At 38.1% G+C, this 20,192-nt stretch overlaps 1 protein-coding gene across 8 annotated transcripts in view; it reads right to left on the minus strand.

Annotated features, from left to right (window-relative positions):
• Window positions 1-20,192, minus strand: part of LOC112148548 (rho guanine nucleotide exchange factor 28) — a 61,021-nt gene that overhangs the window by 24,573 nt on the left and 16,256 nt on the right. For 7 of the 8 annotated variants that reach the window (XM_036213421.1, XM_036213419.1, XM_036213422.1 and 4 more), the window contains 6 exons: window positions 18,761-18,962; window positions 18,495-18,570; window positions 17,578-17,615; window positions 17,115-17,208; window positions 2,341-2,462; window positions 1,920-2,281 (listed from right to left, as the gene is read on the minus strand). In XM_036213421.1, the coding sequence (XP_036069314.1) occupies window positions 1,920-2,281; window positions 2,341-2,462; window positions 17,115-17,208; window positions 17,578-17,615; window positions 18,495-18,570; window positions 18,761-18,962 (894 nt within the window). Of the gene's footprint in view, window positions 1-1,919; window positions 2,282-2,340; window positions 2,463-10,276; window positions 10,734-17,114; window positions 17,209-17,577; window positions 17,616-18,494; window positions 18,571-18,760; window positions 18,963-20,192 lie in introns of those variants that run through there. The other variant, XM_036213425.1, reaches the window with a different exon arrangement.

Below are 20,192 nucleotides of genomic sequence, written 5' to 3' on the forward strand. Positions count from 1 at the left end.
CTCCTCCACAGACGACACTCAAGCAAGCTTTCTGACCCCAAAAGGTCCAAGTCTTATCTCCAGTCGCCTTGTTTTGCTCACTTTTTCTGACTATGAGAACTAAATTGGGCTTGAAACTGCTTAAAACATCAGTAATGTTTATATATTAGCGTGTTATTAATACACTTTGATTTGAGCTGTAAACTTTATGGCATTTTTAACTTAAATAGTTTATGCTAATGACAACTTTTTATTAGATGCTAATTTTGCATTAAAAAAAAACAGTGACAGAAGAGGTTTTTTTTCCAAAAAAGAAAAAAATTGTACTTTATTAAGATTGATTTTTAAAGTTAACAGAGCTCCTTCAATATTTTAAACAACAAATGATGTAACTGCGTCCATTTAGTCGTTTACTTGGATGATTGCAGGATCGACGCATCAAAACCATCAGCAAAACAAACCCAAGATGTTCTTGTGCAGTGCAGCACACAGGCATGAGGTCAGTCGGATCACGTTTCAGTTTAGGGCTTTCTTCAAAACAAACTCAGGTTCATGTTTTCACATTTGATCGTCTTTGCCCTTTCACGTCTCTACCCTTACCCTACAATCATTCAGATTGATCACAGACAGTGAAGATGTCCAATAATCCCAGGGTAAATCTGTAGTTTTAATCCATGAAGATCCATAAATGTAGGAGAAACCTGGTTATTTGGTTATTTTGCTTCCAGCATCAGAGGACTGGTTAAAGAGGGCTTTATTGTTTTGTTTTTTAGATTGATAGTTTCACTTTGCAAAGTGTTGATTTTTCAATGTGATCCTGGATTCTATTCATTACAACCAGAGTTGAACATTGTCTTATTTTGATTCATGAACTATGTTACAAAAAATATGTTTGCATAATGTATCGTGTTTTCTATGTCTACCTTAGTATCTAAGTTAAAATCATAGAATAAAATAATTTCAAATGCATTAAAGACAACTAAAATGATGCTGTTTATTAGGGATTACTTGAGGGGCTAACAACTGGCACAATTTGAATAGTTTGCTGTGATAAATTTAAACTTCTTCTCTGTGTTTTAAATTGAACACCCATATCATTATTGTGAGACATTATAAACTGTCTTGGAAATTCTTAATTTATTTTTCAGAGAACAATCAGAGAAACCTTAACAAAGTCTTCATAGTTTTATGTTGAGAGTTTGTAAATCTAGTTCAAACTGTTCTCAGCTTAAATTGTGACTCAAAAAGTGTGAGAATTTACAGTATATGGCTAGTATAAAGGACAAAAAATAACCTTTTAGCAATTATACAATTAATGTAACTATATATTTATGTGATGTAATGCCAACAATAAATCTGTAATTAAGGTTTGAACTGGAACTCCCACTTTAACTTTAATTTTATTTCTTTTTTAAAATTGTTTTCATTTATGATTGTGCAGTTTTTAGCCATAACCAAAAAGCCTTTGTCGTTTTTTTAAGATATATTGTATGCACAGCGGGAATAGTTCATTTGAAATTACAATTCTGGGTTGTGGGCGTAAATTCTTTTCTATAGGTCCTTTCCTATAAGAAAAATGATGCAAGAAAATGTTAAAAACACAAAAAATATCATTTTAATTGGGGTGGGTCTTTAAGGGGACTGTAAACGACTGCTTTTACGTAAACAATTTCTATGAAAAGTGCCAACCAGTGTATTTTACATTAGAGTCCAGGTTGTAGTTCAGATTCTGCCAACGTTTGGAACAAAGAGAACTCCATAAATCTCTAACCAGCCGAATTCTTGCAATAACCAAGAGTATGAAAATATGCAGCCTGGAGCTGCTTTGCAGCTTTAAAAAGATGGTGTCAAACACAATGTTGCCCAAAACCTTTCATAATGTAAAAGCACAGAACTTTTGTGAGAAGAAAACAATATTAAAAGCCACGTGTGATCATTACCTCAGGCCCACGTTTGCATCTGTCAAACTGCAGCCTCGGCAGTTCAAACCAGGAGAGAGGGGGGAGTAGGTCTGCGGCTGACGTCTCTGCGCTTCCTCGGACAAACAAAGGGAAGTCTGGGGGGAGGAAGGGAAAGACGGGGAGGAAGCAAAGGGAGAGGGGGAAGACATGCGAGGATTGTCCAGGCCGGGAGCTCGGCTCTCCCTTGGCTCGTGATGGTCGGGTGATGGCGGGTAAGGGTTCTGAGAGAGGCTCTCTGAATCAAAAGCCCTCGGAGAGAAGGAATTCCAACAGGAGAGGCCGGCGTGGGACGGAACCTCTTCCTTTCTTGGGGGGCGATAACTTATATCAGCGTCGTCCACCTGAGGAGAAAAAATAATAAAAGTAACCAAATTTACAGAGCAAATATAGTACGACGTACCTGGCCCACCAGCATGGCGTTGGCGTAGACCCGGTCTTGGCCGTGCATCATCGCTGACAGTCTGGCCACTGCGGCCAGCGTTGGGGATGAGGCCTGGCTCTCCCTTATGGACTGACTTTTCTCTACAATGAGGCAAAGACGGGGAGTTCTTCAGTTTTACATCTAGTTTCCATAGCAACAGCAAAGCATTTCTCACAAACACGGGAAGTGACATGGACTTCCTGGGCAGTTGCATGTCATTGTTCAGTACTAAGACTTTCTTGTGTGAATGTGTCCCTGCCTGAATAGAACTTTATACATGTCTGCGATTCCGTGAGCGTGTTTCTATCCAAGTCAGCTGCATGGAGGGGAACCCTTTCAACACACTGGAGCCACTGTGAGGAGCAGCCTGGCTCTGCTGGAAAACATGAGAAAACACTTCTGTTCTCAAAATACACACACAAATTCCCCCGGGGAAAGCTGCTCCGCACAAAGTACACCTTCTCCACAACACGCGTACGTTCAGATTTAAGACTAGAACCTAACATATGTACACAAACAAAGACTTTCTATGCAGCCGGTCCCAGCGTGAGCCACAAAAAGCCTTTGAGGAGACGTTTACACTTCAGAATTGAAGTCAAAGCCTGTCTGCACAAAGAAGATAACGCTCTTTTAGACGCCAGAACAAACAGAAATGTGAACATTTCCTGAAGCTGGAGGACTTTCAGTAAAAAAAACACAGTAAGTGATAAAGTTTTATCTTATTTTATAGAGCTCAGACTTTCATCAATCTCGAGTGTAAGTGACATCTTCAGATTGTGTAGTTTTGGAGACAGATACTCATTCTTGTGTGGTTTGCTTATCTTACAGCTGGCTCTTCTGTCCTCTTTGTATCCCTCAGTCATTAAGGAATGCCATTAACTTTTTAAGAATCTCAAAAGCAAATTGGCCTAAAAAGTTACCCTTCATCTAAGCATGTAGTGCTGTGCCTTGATTCTGAGTATCACACCGACTTTGTGCATTCAAGCCACCACTTTCAATGAAAAGTAAACGCGTAAACCTACATTTCGTGCTTCCGCATTCAAAACGTTTAAGTTCAATTCTATGCATGGTTTCTGACTCTACCTATAAAATGCATGTCCATTAAAGTTTCACCAGATCGAAATTTGACCAACCAGGGACTCTGATTTGATAGTGAGGTATTAATTTAAGGAAGTGCCAATAATTTGAAGATTGATTATGGAGGAGAAAGAAATAACGTGCCGAATTATATTAAACATTTTTTTCAATCATCAAAACAGAGCTGTGAAAGAAAAATTCTGGAACAAGATTCACAAGATTTCCACCACCTCAACCTTTTGCACCAAGCCTCTTCCAACTACAGATGGCAGATATGCAGTAAACAGTAGAAACATAAAGACAAGAGGGTCCAGTGTGAACATCAAATGGTAAAGAACTTCCAACGCCCAGTGTGACGGCAGCATTAGACCTAAAGGAGATGCTCTTTCTACCGTACATTCTTCTAGTCTTGTTTATCCCCAAAGTGCAACAATTGGTGCAACGACTCAGCATTTTTATGATTTAAGTGTTTTAATTGAAGTAAAAAAAAAAAACATTTTTTCCTAAAAATACTTAGGAGCTCCATAAAAATGAAGTTAAAAAACTGAAAATATCATTTTTAATAAAGTTAAAAAATGTTCTGGTTACCAATTAATTTATTGTGTTTTTATTTTTGAAATTTTTTGTAATTCAACTTTTTATTTTTTACTTTCCCTCTAGGCGCTCCGTACCTTGGGGAATAATACATACAATCAATATTTCAAAAAACGTGTTTTCTAAATGTTTTCCGCCGTTTGGTTAAGCAGGTAGTTAAACGGTTAAAAAGAAGATTTAGTAATGACTTGATTTTTAAATGAAGAGTCACATAAAAAGAAAAAGGGCAAAAAATAATTATCAAACCAAAAAACAAAACACTTTTAAGGGAGTGATGTGTATCAGTATTTGAAGTTAATAAATGGAATAAATTGAGCACAGAGTTGAGAAACACCACAGCAATATCAAATTTCAAAAACTCCAATATAGTATAATTAATGCCAACTTACCTATGAAGTATAAATAAAAACTAGTTATACCCAAGGTAGTGTTTATTCTGCACTCCTGGTCGATGTTTAGAACTGAACATTTTTGTTGTTTTTTTTTGTTTTTCTTTTTTTATTGATGGATTTAATTCTTAAAAGGGGCAGACAATATATGTTTTTTGTCTTTGTGTCAAGTTGCTTTTTGTTCACGTTTGAGTTTACAACTTATTTTTGCATTGTATGTTTTTCCTTTTATTGAATAAAAATACATGTTATAAATACACATAAATATAAACCTTTAATTTATCAGACAACTAGAACACATCCTGGACTTTAAAGCTCCATTCCGATCATCTTTTGATTTATTTTCAAAGCATGTTCAGTAGTTTTCTATTTACGATTATCCAATTTTTCATTCAGGACATTCACCTCTTAGTTGTGGTCAGAACTGTTGGTGCGGAACAACCCCGCCCTACTTTCCCTCCCTGTTTCAGAGTGGAGAAGGGCGCACGTGGTCCGCCCAGCGCATTTTCTACATCACAACACAGCTCTTTTTCAAAAGTCATCGCTTCACCTGCACTTGATTTACAACAATTTGAAAAAGAAATACTCAAAAATGCAATTTAAAGCTTAATTTTCTTAATATATGTCCTCCAGTATCAGAAGTATCCAAGAACTTCATAAAAACACAATTTTCATTCGAGTGGATCTTTAAAATATAGCCGGTATTCTTATGTCTACCAGTTTTAAGAGTCTTGTTTCTGTCAGAGCAGACCGTAAACATAAACACTCTCTCCATTAGCTGTGATTAAAAACCACTCTTGAAGAGAAAAAAAATGCAAAAATAATGACTATTTTCAGAATCTGAAGCCTTGTTCCATGGATGCACACTAATAAAAAGAATCTTTGCATCTTTCAGTTTTATATAACATCAACAAAACTTTGTTGATATTTGATCGTTGTCTTCTTGATTTGTCTGGATTCCATGTTATTTTTTATTTCACAGTAGCAGCCAGTAAATTCCAGTCACATCCAGGTGAAGCATAATTCTCTGAATGATGATCCCGTATTATGATGACCAGGCCACACCTTGAATAATGCAAGCTGAGCAAAATCACAACAAACAGTTTCGTGCTGATGTTTCCACTGCACCCCTCAAAGCTGTGTCTAAAAAAAACTCTACAGAGTTCTTTACAAACCGTTTATGCATCATTCTGTGGCTGCCAGCACAAAAGCATAGAGGAGTTGTGGCGCAAGAGCAACAGAAAATAAATCAGAGCAACAATTGGCTGTGCTTCCTGTGTGCGGCAAGTCCCATAAATCTGGGAGCCAACAGGGAGTCAAGCAGGCACTGATGAGGACGCCAGATGACTCCTGCAACAAACCGCACTGAATTGAACCAAATTAAGACCAGTTTTAGAAGCACTATAAATACGATTAATCCTTTTTCTTTCCAAAATGTAATATTACTGATTTAAAAAAAGCTGCCTACAGTCTCTCGATCGGAAACACTAAAACACAGAACCTCTTTTTTTTTTTTCTCACAGGATTAGCTTCAGCTGAGGGGCGTCCAATGTAGGTCAGTGTGCTGTTTGAAAGTAGACACCATTGCATATAAACCGGGGCCATGGACTTGACAGACAGACCTAATAGTTCAGATTCTGGTTCAGTTCCAAAGCCGCAGCTGGCTGCCATGGGCTAAATTATTCACACACTTCTGACCATAAACACTGCCTCAGTGAGCATTACCGGCAGGGTGTTAACATTCGTTAACTAAAGGAGTTCAACAAGTAGAAAGCTCATATTCAGACAAATATAGTTCTTAAAATACTTAAGAAGCTGTCGTCACTGAAACTGAGCTGGTTATTCCAACATAAGTGATTGAAGATCTATTTTACTATATTCTCCTGCTCCTTTTCGTACGTTTTTCGGCATGTAAAAACTCAACCACGCTTTCAGCAAAATTTTAAGTAGATTAACTCGATTGACTTTAAATTTATTGATGGGTTATATTTTCATCCATTATAGTAATTTTCAAAAAGTTATGGAGTTTACCTAATTTATAAGCAAAATGCTAACGTTTTAGCTAATTTGTTATCTACTGGGGTTTCTTTAGACTAATTTAGACTTTAGCTTCTATTTTAGCAAAATGCTAACTTTTTGACTCATTTAGTTTACTGAAGAATTTAAGGCAATTTTGGAGTTTAGCTAGTATTTAGGCAACAAGCTAGCTTTTTTGGCTAATTTGGTATCTCCAGACGTTTTTTTATACTAATTTGGAGTTTAGCTTCCATTTTAGCTACATGCTAACATTTTTAGCTAATTTGTTATCTACTGAGGTTTTTATAGGATAAATTAGAGATAAGCTTCCATTTTAGCAACAGGCTAACGTTTTTGACTAGTTTACTGAGGATTTTATGGGTTATTTCAAAGTTAGGAGTAGTTTCAGCTAGTATTTAAGCAACAAGGTAGCTTTTTTGGCTAATTTGGCATCTACTGAGTTTTTTATGCTAATTTGGATCTTGACTAATATTTTAGCAACATGCTAACATTTTTGGATAATTTGTTATCTAGTTTGGAGTTTAGCTAATATTTTAGCAATATGCTAACGTTTTTTGCTATTTTTTTTATCTATTGAGGTTTTCAATGCTAATTTAGAGTTTAGCTGCTATTTTAGCAACATGCTAACAATTTTGGCAAATTTGTTATCTACTGAGGTCTTTATATGATAATTTAGAGCTTAGTTGCTATTTTAGCAACGGGGTAACGTTTTTGACTAATTTAGTTTACTGAGGATTTTTAGGCAATTTTAGAGTTTAGCTGGTATTTAAGCAACGAGCTATCTTTTTTGGCTAATTTGGAGTTCAGCTCATATTTAAGTAACACACTAAATATTTTTACAAAATTTGCATGTATTAGGGATTTTAAAGCATTTTTTCCAAATACTTTTTCTAGAAATTTCATTCAACTTCAGCGGTCTTTCATGTTAGTTCTTTAATGAAATTTCCAGTCTTCTATTTTGCAAATAGCTATTGAAATTTCAGCAAATCCCTACAGCAATTAAAGTAAATTGCGTCACAATTTTTAGCACAAAGATTCAGCCACTTCTTTTAGTAAAAAGCATTCACACTAGCATGTAGGTAATGCAACTTTTCTAGTTACAGTTGCATTTATGAAGGATGCTGTTTCTGTTAACATCAATCAGGATACCAATAAATAAAAATATCCCTCATACAGTAGCAGTGGTTGAAGTAGCAGCAGAACGAAAAAGAGAAACTGAGAGTCTGCAGAGGCTCAGACAAAGACACCAGTCAGGGCCAGGTTTCCAGAACACGGTAGTTAAACACACACAGAGTGACCCTGCAACCCGCGCACACCCCCGCAGGAGAAACAGATCAAGGAAAGCAAGATGGAGAGAAGGTAAGCAGAGCTACAACAGGGGCTTTTACTCAAGGCTAGCCCCCATCAGGACCTATATAGTAAAGGCCAGAAATGAAAGATAAACACAATTAGTAACTGTATAAACTCTAGAGTTGGTTTATTATGAGTATAAAATAATTATTTGTTCGCGCTCGATCTTCTCTTATGATGTCAGTTGCTCTTTAAACACCAAACTAAACATCTGCCACTTTGAAGAAAACAGAATAAATGAGTACTAGAATTAAAATCAGCTAGCCAAGTTGGGTAAAATCACAACAAGAGGTTTTTTTAACTTCTAAAAAGAGTCAAAAATGACAATTTTCAGGCCGTTTGAGTTATTAAAGACATTGAGATCCACATAGCCACTCTGAGATATGACACCTGCAGTCAAACATCCCTTTCCAAGCATCACATACCAGAGATGTTTACATTTGAATGCATCAAAAAGCCAAGGAAAAAAAGAAGAGACGGAAAGAGCAATGGTCAGAGTGAAGACATAAACTTGCAGCTGTGAACACCTGAAATCACATTCACTTCACATGCACACTGCTCCACGTACGGAAAAATATTTGGATGGTTTTAAAGTCTTATGTTGAAGTCTTTTCTTTGGTGGGGAAGAGCAGACAGATAGAATACATTATATTTACCAATGTCAGTCACAATAGAAAGCAATAACATGGATAACCTTCCAGCCGTTTAGGGTAACAGATGAAGAAAAGATTCCTGGAGTTCAGCCACGTCCGTGTAAGACAGTCTTCTTCTCCCGTTCAAATAAACACACAGTTGCTTGCACATAATTGGTGGCTTATGGCTTAATTTCACCTGTTTGGGGTTTAAACCGCCTCCTGCTCAGAGACAGCTGGAACAGCAAACCAAAGACCCTGAACAGGATGAAAAGGGTCTATAAAGCCTTAGTCACGTGCAGGTTTTGGGATTGTCTGGGCCCGTGGAGGATCGTGGGGGGGGGGCGACTGCATCTAGGAGTGCAGTTGTGTTTGTAGTTCCCTTTAGCCTTGTACAACCACCGAAAGGGATGTCGGGAAATTGGAAGGCAAGTGTGTTGTGAAGTATTAGTAAGGATAATGTAAGATGCACGCACTTATGACGTACGGGTGATGCTGTCGTACGATGCCCCCAAGTGTTTAATAAAGGGCCTATACCATGCTAAATCAGCTTTTACAACTTTTAAGTGTATTACAATGTTCATTCCTCAAAGTGTTATTTTGATCCGTTCACGCATTTCTGAGTAATCCTCTAAAAACCTGCCCTCTGAGCACCAGTCCCTCCTAAACCCACAGAAACGAGTGGGTTCCCACGTGCTGATGTCACAAATTGGAACGGAAACAAGCCGCTAACTTTGCCCCTCAGCTAACGGTAATCAGCTGCCAACTTTGCCACTCAGCCGCTAACTTCCCCATTCAGCTAATGGTGATCAGCCGCGAATTTCCCCACTCAGCTACCAGTGATCAGCCACTAACTACATCACCCAGCTAATGGTGATCAGCCAGCAACTTTGCCGCTAGCTTAGCTGCTCAGCTACCTTAGCCGCTAGCCCCGGTCATTGCTAAAAACCTGTGTAGTGATGGTTGTGGCTACTACCCTCGGGTTAATACGACACAGTGAGCCTTCAAGCTCAGCCACAGAAACACAGAAACACAGTGGAAGCAGCTGTCATACAGACACAGCCTCCTGTACCGGGAAAATTTGTCAATAATAATCATATAAACTCAAACATAGAGACAGGATTACTGATGTTTTTGTAGAACTCTCCACAATAAATAAACCCGATTACTCAAAATAATTTTACTTGTTCCATACATTCTAAGTGAGATATCCACAGACACCGTTCCTCATAGCGATCATCCTAAATGCATTAGCTGGTAGCTCCTCCCACATGCAGCCATGGCGTCAAGCTCAGGAACACATTTTTTTGACATGTCATAGAAAGCTACTTATAAGCAATCCAAGACTTAAACTTTCAATGACACAAAAAGAAAAATGTCTGAATACACAAAGGCACACGCCTGAATATTGAGCTGCTACCCAACAATAACAAGAGGCCACTGACGGCTCAGACATACACGCAATAACGTGGCCCAAACTACTCAATCAACCTTGAGCGGACATTTGACATTCCCCGACATACTGTCAGATATCAGGTTACATCACTGGCAAGGATTCAGTGATCTCGCTGTGCCGAGCCTGGTGCTGCAGCAGAGGCTCGTGAGGAAGACAGCATAATGGAAACAGTCTAATTTTAACTTAATTGTTCCACAATGATTGGTCGAATGCAAACCGAGTGAGCTGTTGGCAGCTTACCCTTCCATTTCCCATCTGAGCCATAGGACCTAAACATGTCCCAAACACAGACTTCATATGCTGCCATCTGAGGGTTCTATTAGTTCCTAAAAGTACCAGAAACTCACACCACTTGAAGAATAGATTCATCCATCTTTTACCTTTCTTATCCGTTTTTCTCCGCATCCTCATCTTGGGGAATGATGGCCAGGAGTAGTTGAAGGGAGAGTCTGAGTCAGAATCCATGATTTTTGGTGTCAAGATAAAAAAAAAAAAATCTTCATCCAGTTTTAAAATGTGTGACAAACACAGGATTACATCCTTTCCCACATGGCCGAGCAGATTCCAGATTAGCTGCAGCACTCACTCTGCATTTTCCAAAGCCCTTCTGTAGACCCTGACACTTCAGGAGTGAGCCAGCATGTTCCCCTCCCCCTTAAACCCTCGCCTTTCCCCCTCCCAGACTGTCCGACAGATCTGGAACCGAACTTCTACCTCCGCAGCTCTACTTTATTACGCTTTTCCTTAACGTCTTCTGACAGCTCTGTTTTCAAGTCTGTGTCAACTACTGGGTGTTTGAGTCTTTCTCCGGCCCCCTCGGTCACTCATCTGCACCACTCAGGGCTGAGCGAGTGGGAGAGACATCAACACATGCTGACAGCAGCAGGGGGAGGAGGGTATTGACGGCCGGAAAGAGTGACTGAAGGAGCGAGAGAAGCAGAGTCAAAGATAGGTCTGACTTCAGAACCTGCAGTGAAGACAAACAAAAAAAAAGCAGACGGCGCAGGGGAGGTGAGTTTCAGACGGCGGCGAATCATTAACCCAGTGAGTTCATGATTGTCTCTGAGGCCCGCCGGGATGCGGAGCTGCAAACTTAGAAGTCAAATTCGCTACATCGGATGAATGTTTGTCACAATCACTTAAATCTTAATGATTTAGCAAACCAAGTGGAGGGGCTGGGGCGGGCTGCCAGGTCAGCAGCCTCACCATGGCGACCACAGCGAGATCTGCCGCTGTTTTCCTCTCCCCGTGTTGATCCTCCTCGTCTTTTTCCCCCTCCTGCCAACCTGGAGGAGCACAGGGCTCCATTTGTAGCAGCAAGGTTACCAGTGAAATGGGGCAGTAAAGAAACTTTAAAGCAGGGGCGTCAAACTCAATCGCACAGGGGGCCAAAATCCAAAACAAACCTTAAGATAAACATTTATTGAACACTCCAAAACTAAATTCTTTAAACTTTAAAACCATAACTTTTTAGCATAATTATGAACTAGATATATAGCATTACCTGCAATAATGCTAGTGTGAATGCTGTAAGCTGAATTTGGCTGCTGAAGATGCTAGTGACAATAGCTGAAGATGCTGAAATTGATAGCTAAAAATGCTGAAGCTGATAGCCGAAAACACTGAAGTTAATAGCTGAAATTCCTGAAGCTGATAACTGAAATTACTGAAACTAGTAGCTGAAAACACTGAAGCTGATAGCCAGCTAAAATGTTAGATAAATGCCAAATTAGCCTTAAAAAAACCAACAAAAAACTTAGGTCAGCCAAAATAAATAGCATGTAGCTGAAAAAATAGCTATTCCCAAAATAGCATAAAAAGCTGAAAAAAGTCTAAATTAGCCAAAAGAGCTAGAATGTAAATATTAGCCTAACCTTAAAACAGCCTAAAAATCTAAGTAAATTCCAAAATAGTCCAAGAACCTAGCAGAATACCAATTTTTAAAACTTTAAACAATAACTTTTTAACATAATTATGAACTAGATATTTAGTATTGCTGGCGATAATGCCAGTGTGAATGCTGTAAGCTGAATTTGACCGCTGAAAATACTAGTGATGATAGCTGAAGATGCTGAAATTGGTTACTGAAATTGCTGAAGCTGATAGCCAGCTAAAGTGTTAGCTAAATGCCAAATTATCCTAAAAACTCAGAAAAAAAACATTAGGTTAGCCAAAACAGCTATCATGTAGCTGAATATATATATATATACCGTATTTTTCGGACTATAAGTCGCACCGGAGTATAAGTCGCAGGGGCCAAAAAATGCATAATGAAGAAGAAAAAACCATACATAAGTCGCACTGGAGTATAAGTCGCATTTTTTTCAAGTAATTTATTTTACAAACTGGTTGAAAAAAACGATATTACATCATCCTGGAAGGTAAGTTATAACATTCATAAGTGAATAGAAAACAGGCTGAATATGTGTCAACACATATTCACATATTAGCATCATGAAAATAACGAAAAGGTGTAGCATTTATATAACATAACAGTTTTATTTAACTATAGCCTCAAGAACTCATCAACTTTGTATCTTTACTCTAATTAATTGCACGCAATCTTACTCCATATCACTAAATCCCTTAAATTCTTCGTCCTCTGTGTCACGTCTGAATAACTAAAGTAAATAAAGTAATTGCATAGATCACCATAAGAGGGCACTCTAGACTTACGGTCCATATCTCATCTCATTAAAAATTCGTATATAAGTCGCACTGGAGTATAAGTCGCAGGGACATTCAATCTATGAAAAAAAACGCGACTTATAGTCCGGAAAATACGGTACTTAAAAATAGCCTTTAAACTGAAAAAAAGCCTAAACTAGCCAAAAAAAAACAGTCATCGTGTAAATATTAGCTTACCTCCAAAACAGCCAAAAAAATGTTTAAAAAAAAACCTAAATTAGCCAAAACAGCTAGCAAGTAGCTGAAATATTAGCTAAACTCCAAAATAGCCTAAAAAATCTCAGTAAATAAAAAAATAGTCCAAAATTTTTAAAACTGTAACTTTTTAACATAATTAAGAATAATGAAAAGGCAGGAATATTATTCCAGAATAAATCAACTTAAACCTTAAATAACTTTCAATATTTTACCCTCCATAAAAATATATTTTGTCAAAATTATACAAGTTAGAAACATCGGGCCGTTAATAACAATAAAATAAAATGATCTGGAGGGCCAAAAAGAATTACCCTGAGGGCCGGATTCGGCCCCTGGGCCTTGACACATGTGCTTTTAATGTGGAAAGAGACCAAATGAGGGGTTATAAACACACATAAGATTCAGGAATGGGATGAAAAAAAACCTGAAAAAAGACGGATTTAGTGGGAGAAGAGAGCCACGCTGTGACTGCAGAGAAAGTTTCAGTGTACACGGAGAGGAGTAGTGTTGGCACTGTGCTGGTGAACATTAATGCTGCCTTTGTGGGGTCTGTGCGAGCTTTAATCCCTTTTTCCGTTCTCCAATTAGATCCCCCAGTCGAGGTGGGGGGCTCTTGTTGACGCTCCTGGCGTTGCACTTATCGTCTCTTGTCACCTTGCCAAATTATCCATATCATAAATCCCTTTTCCCTGCTCCAAACCCCCTGCGCTGCACACACATCCCACTTTTTTACACTCTTCCCTCCTCTCCCTGGGGATCTAAACAAGCTGCTGGAAAACTGCATTCAGCAAAGCCTTGGCAACCCCCCATTCAGCCACAAACACCCCCTTTTTTCACTTCCTTATACTGCTCGACCTCTTTGGAGCACTCTTTCCCGCTGCATTCTTCCTCTTGAAGACACACACACACTGACAACACATCCACACTCTGCAAACTCCTTCCATTCTTCAGCTGTGAAAGCAGAGATCTTCAGGATGAAGGAGCCGTTGCTATTTGCTCACGAAATGCTGACCTGGGAGGATGGCATGGAGGGAGACAGGTGTGCACGACTGTGCGTTCGGCTGTTTGGTGCCAGTGTGTGTTCAGGGTGGGGTCATTAAATATTAGAGGCCTGAACTAGTGATAGAAAGTTAGAACAAATTGTGATTATTCAATGTTTTCTCTTTAAAATGTTTATACTTAAAACTCTTACAGAGGAGTAAAAACATGCAAAAATAAACTAAATTCAAGCAAAAGGAAGAGATTTAAGAAGAAGACCCGAAGGATGACAAGCAGACAGGGAGAGCATGACACTTATGCTCCAAATTCCACATCCCTTTCTGAGTCCCGGCTGCACAAGTTCTATCTGTCTATTGCATGACGCACGAGTTGGGATTGAGCTTAATACTTAAGGACTGAGTGGAATAAACCAACAGACTCACAAAAAATGCAAAAGTTCATAGTTGAAAATTATAGTTCCACTGCAATCATCTTTTGATCTATTTCTAAAGTGTTCTTAGTGCTTTTTAAAGGGCCTATACCATGAAAAATCAACTTTTTTACTTTTAAGCGTATTAAGATCTTTATTCCTCACTTTCCTTTAAAAGTTTTATTTTGATCCATTCACGCATTTCTAGTAATCCTCTAAACTCTGTTCTCTGAGCACCAGCCCCTCCCAAACCCATGAAAATAAGTGGGTTCTCATGAGCTGATGTCACAAATTGAGAACAGCAGCTTTCAGGAAGAGACTGCGCTGCCAAAACTGCCCCCACGCAAACATATATACCCTATTCATCCGCTCAGCAAACGGCGATCAGCTGCTAACTTCACTGCTTAGCTAACGATGATCAGCTGCTGACTTCGCCGAACAGCTAACAGTGATTAGCCAGTAAATTCGCCACTCAGCTGATGGTAATCAGCCGCTAACTTCCCCGTTCAGCTAACGGTGATCAGCCGCTAACTTCACCATTTAATCTGCTACTGATTCAATACAGAAATACTCAAGAATACAATTTTAAGCTTAATTTTCTTTACATAAGTCCTCCATCCATCATGAGAAAAATGTAACAACATCATGTTAAAAACACCAAAAACACTATTTTCATTGAAGTGACTCTTTAATGAAAACTCTAAAGTCCCCCAAAGGTCAAGTAAACATCATTATCCCCCTATAGGGGTCGTCCTTTCAGTGAGATGAATTCAAACGACCGTTAATATTTCATCGGAGCCACTAAAGATGTCTGAAGGGGTCAAACGGGGTCATGGGAAGGCATTTGTCAAGAATTACAGCAAAAATATGCAAATGCAGTCAACAAACATGCACACATTGGTAAGCACGCAAACATAGAGGATGTAAACGTCAGCGCCGTTTAGCACAGAGAACTCCACCAGCCACAAGATGTTAAGATTAAAGATGTCCAGGGCCAAGTATTATGGAGCCTTAAGCCTCAACTCATAACCACAACATTCTTACACGGAGGCATCAGTCTCAGTGCAGCAGCACATGCCAATTATTAACCCGCAGGATGTTCCTGCTCTCCGGTACTTTACTTTACTGTCCAGAGAATGATCAGAGTGAAGCGCTTCAGCCAACTAGTTCAAAGTTGGTGTCGATCATTAGCGCTTTCCTGTTCTGCTGTCAGAGACGCCAGAACCTTCTCTGCGTGTTACTTTGCTTCTACAAATCCTTTTTGGTGGCACATCTACTGCAATCAGAGTGATGAGGCAGCAAATGTTCCAAAGCAGAAGGCCAGACAAGTCAGCAGCCTGAAATGCGATCCTGAAGTCAGCGGGGAGATGCGTTCAGCTCAATGCCGAGCTCCAAGTTCTCTACAGGAAGGAAAGCATTTCCAAACTTCTATATGAGAAGCTTTTGGATGACTTTAGACCAGGGGTCACCAAACGTTTTCTTGTGAGGGCCACATAACTGTTTTCTTCTCTGATGTGGGGCCGGGGTCAGTTTGTAGGCTAACAGAAAAAGTGTAACAATCACAGCCTAAACGTAAACATTTACGGTTTTCCAGATAGACATTTTAAATAATTCCTTTCTGTAATCTTCATAGAAAAAAACAATACCAAAACATTTTAAAAACCAGATATATAGCATTACCTGCGATAATGCTAGCATGAATGCTGTTAGCTGAATGTGGCAGCCACAGATGCTAGTGGTAATAGCTGAAGATGCTGAAACTGATAACTAAAGATGCTAAAGCTAATTGCTCAAAATGCTGAAGTTGATAGCTGACATGGTTAAAGCTAATACCTGAAAACGCTGAAGCTGATAGCAAGCTAAAATATTATTGAAATACCAAATACCAAAAATCTGAAAAACATTTTAAATTAGCCAAAACAGCGAGCATGTAGCCAAAATATTAGCAAAACTTCAAAATAGCCTAAAAATGGGAGAAAAAGTTAAAATTAGCCAAAACAGATAGCATGTAGCTGAAATATTAGCTAAATGCCAAATTAGCCTAAAAACTGGTAAAATGTCTAAATTAAACATCTTATTATCATATGATCGGTTATCTAACATGTTAAAATATGAAATTATCTTTGTGCCACTAAGCTTAAAATAAGAGTCACAGTTTTAAGATGAAAATTTCTGAAATTTCAAACAAAATGTTCAGTTTTAAAAACAAAACTTTCTAAGTTGTAAAGGAAAATATAACATTTTTGCATTTATAATACATTTTGCATTTGCAAAAAACTGTTTTCAGATGTGTCGTCTCGAATCTATTTATTTTTGTGCCATTATAAAGAAAACAAAAATCACAGTTTGAACATTTTCTAAACTTCAAACAAAATGTTCTCTTTTAAAAACAGAAATTTCTGAATTACAAATGAAAATATTGACTTTCGTTCTCAATGTGTTGGCAAAAATATTACTTCATATTAAAAAACTAAACAAAACTTAAATGACATGTCTACATAAAAACAAAACAAAAGGGAAAAAAAAATCTTATTTTCTTTTTTTTTTTTTAAATACTAACCGGTTGGGCACCATTTACTATCTGTTACACATCAGTCAGTAACTTGATTTTTTTCCCTTCAATTTTTAGGAACATTTTATTTTCTTCCACTTTTTTTCTATGTCCCTTTAGGGGCTCCGTACCTTGAAGAACAATACAAACTACCAATACTTTTAAAAACATGTTTTCTAACCATTTGGTTGAGCAGGCAGAGAAAGGGTCAAACCCTAAAGCCACAACAGAGGGATTAATGAGCTGCATGAGGCTCCAGAACCTCTGATCTCAGACCCCTGACTCAAACAAATGAAAATCAATTCAGTCTCCACCAAGCACGATCTATAGATAGACTACTTCAAGTGCTAAAGTGAAAGAATAACATTTTTACCAGAGTCAGACTGTGACGGGTCGTCTTCTTCATCCTCCTCGTTCAGGCAAAACATCAGCGGCTCCTCGATGTCCCCACAATAGAAGCTGGGAAGCTTTTGCATAACAGCAGACATAAAGAAGTGAGACTTTTTGCTCCAGGACGGCCAAACAGACAAAGAGCAGCAGACACAAGCTTTTGAGTGTGACAGATCAATGAGTTAACCATGTGTGGTGAAGCAAACAGGTCCTATTGGATGACCAGAGTCATGTGCCACACCTGTCAAAACATTAAACCAGGTTTGACCGCATACAAAGTTAGCTATTCACTGCTGCGAGCGAGGTGCCAACTCCAACACCTTCACAATGCTGGAGGAACAAATGTGAAGCACCTTCACCACAGTTTGACCCGGGCTGCACGTGAGCTACTACTTATTTAAACATTCTGGATATATTTAAGATGTTTTCTTGCATTATTTACTCACATTGTCTTCTTTTTCACCATTAATGCCAGAGTACAGCTCTGAAAGAAGAGAAAGGAAATTCAAACTTCACAATAGGGTCCAGAATGTAAATGACAGCACATTAAAGTCCTACTATAACTTTATGTTTTTCTCTGTACAGCCGCTGGATATTTTTACTGTCAGGCCTTAATCTTCTTCTACATTTGAGCCAGATCAAAGAGCCCAGCACATGATCGCCTTCCAGAAACAAAAGCAGCGACAAACACTCAGCGGTGGGTTTGATCTGTGACCTTTTGTTGTAAACGTGGGAGAAGAAAAAGATGGAAAGGATGGCAGACACAAAACAGAGAAAAACAAAGCATGAAACCTGAACTTCAGAAGGAAAGAAAAAAAGAGGAAAACCTGACACATCAGAAAACACAATCACAGACTGATGTGTATGAAAAAATAGGGTTTAGTTTCATGCATTTCCTTATAAAGAGAGTGAAAAAAACATCATCAGCTAATCCAAAACCCCCAACAGTGTAACGAGAAAGGTTTAGACTTCAGGAGAAAGCAGGTGTAATTTGAGGAAACTCATGCAGGCATGAGCAAAACATGCCGACTCTGCAATGACAAGGTCACAGGACTGGAGCGAAACTGGAAGGTTTCTTGATTTGTGGCACCAACTTGACTGTCAATATGTTCAAGAACCAGTCTCATCCACTATCACATATTTTATTTATTTTTTTTATTTTTTATGGACGGAGGTTAAATAAATAGTAAATGTTAAGTAACCACAACAAGCTGAAAGCTGTTCGTAAAAGACCCGCAGTACCCAACAACGCCACCAGATGGAGGCATCCCACCACAAACTATCTGCTCTGGTTTTCTGTCTATCTTTGAAAGTGGGTTAATAAGATGGCACATTAGTTCTGTATTAGTATAAAATGTGTTACCACTGTCTTCAGGATCATCCACCAGTTCCTCCTTCCCAAAGACGGTCTTTGGACGTTCCCGCCTGAGTGCTTTGATCTGCAAGAATACATTTTGTTTTAAATGTATTTTTTTTTTAAATACCTGTAGACGGGGATGTTTTCAGGAATACAATACATTGTATGTACTAGTCACCAACTACAGCAGAATAAAGCTGCCCTGTTTCTGTCTTATCTGTTTGATCAGAAAAATCAATTTAAAGTAATCGATAAAATCTCGCCATCATTACCTCTTTGAGGAAGTCCATGTCTCTGAGCCGGTCTCTCAGAATTAGGATGTGAGCGCGCCGGCTCTGCTGTGCGCTCCACCTGGGGTTTTGTCGGGCAGTCAGAGTCAGGTTTCCTGTGTCGTGACAAAACCTCAGCAGACGAGACTGGTCTACCCACACCTGAGACAGGCCGGCGGGGGGCGTGGCTAGAGGGTTGGGAGGCCTGCATTATGGAAACAAATATTGATTATTCACCTAAAGGGAGCCTCTAAAGAGCCAATAAAATCAAAAGTTGAAGTAAAAAAATATATATAAAAAAAATGAAAATAATTGAAATAAAAAATCAAAAAGAAAAAAATTCCAGTTACTAATTGGTGGGCAGGCATTTTTTTCCCTTCAGTTTTTAGAAAAAAAAATCTGTATCAGAATACTATTTGGTGTGCACCAGATTTCTTTTCTAAAAATTGAAGTAAAAAAAATCTGGTTGGTATTTATACTACATACTGACCAGAAATTATTTTTTATAACTTAAATAAAAAAAATGTAAAAAAAAAAACAAAAATCGTTTTTTCCTTTGATGTCCCTTTAGGGGCTCCATACAGTTAAAATAACAAATGCAAACATTTATAACATTAAGTTTGACTTTAACCTAGACAGCAAAAACAAAGCAAACAATGCTAAATCTTCACTTAAATATTTAATTTTGGGGAGGACAATATCTACACTCCTACTTTGTCACAAAAAGACCCAATGAAAATAAACTAAAATAAATAACAGCATTTTTTTTTTTTCAAATAAATTAAGATTGATATATTTATTAGCATTTTAGCCATTTTCAAAAATGCATGAATTAGTTCAGTATTTGAAAATAATTCCAGTAAAATGTAAAAGAATTGCTGAACCTCCATTGTTAAATTATGGTTACAACATAAAAACAATTTAAAGATTCCAGATTAAATCACAATTAAATTCAGAAAAATACTTCACCTCTCATTTGTTTTCTGCGTGTGAATTTTTTGAAAAAAAGCACAGAAAAAAATGGATCTAAAAGTAATGCATACAAAAGAGATTAAATTGTCTGAACAAAACAAATCAAACCAAATTCTGATGAAAATAAAACCTTAAAAAAGTTGTAAATAATTGGGGACTGGCTCAGTATTTGTGTATATGTAAAAATTGGGTGTCACACGAAGGTAAATTGAACTTTAACACCTACAGCAGTGGAAATAAGATACATATGAAAGCTGGTTAGCTATATTCAAAAGGGATTTTTATAGGAAATCGATTTTAGAGCTGAGGAGGAAGTGTTGTTTTTATTATTGTATATGAACCTGTGCAAGTGTGGAAAAAAGTCTCACTGTCATTGATGGACAGGAGGCTGCATGTCAGGTGATCACTACAAGGGAATATTTGGGTCTTTTACCAATTCCACAGTAACATTTTGAGCAGTGGC

Source organism: Oryzias melastigma, linkage group LG9, assembly GCF_002922805.2.
Source record: "Oryzias melastigma strain HK-1 linkage group LG9, ASM292280v2, whole genome shotgun sequence".
NCBI classification, from domain to species: Eukaryota; Metazoa; Chordata; class Actinopteri; order Beloniformes; family Adrianichthyidae; genus Oryzias; species Oryzias melastigma.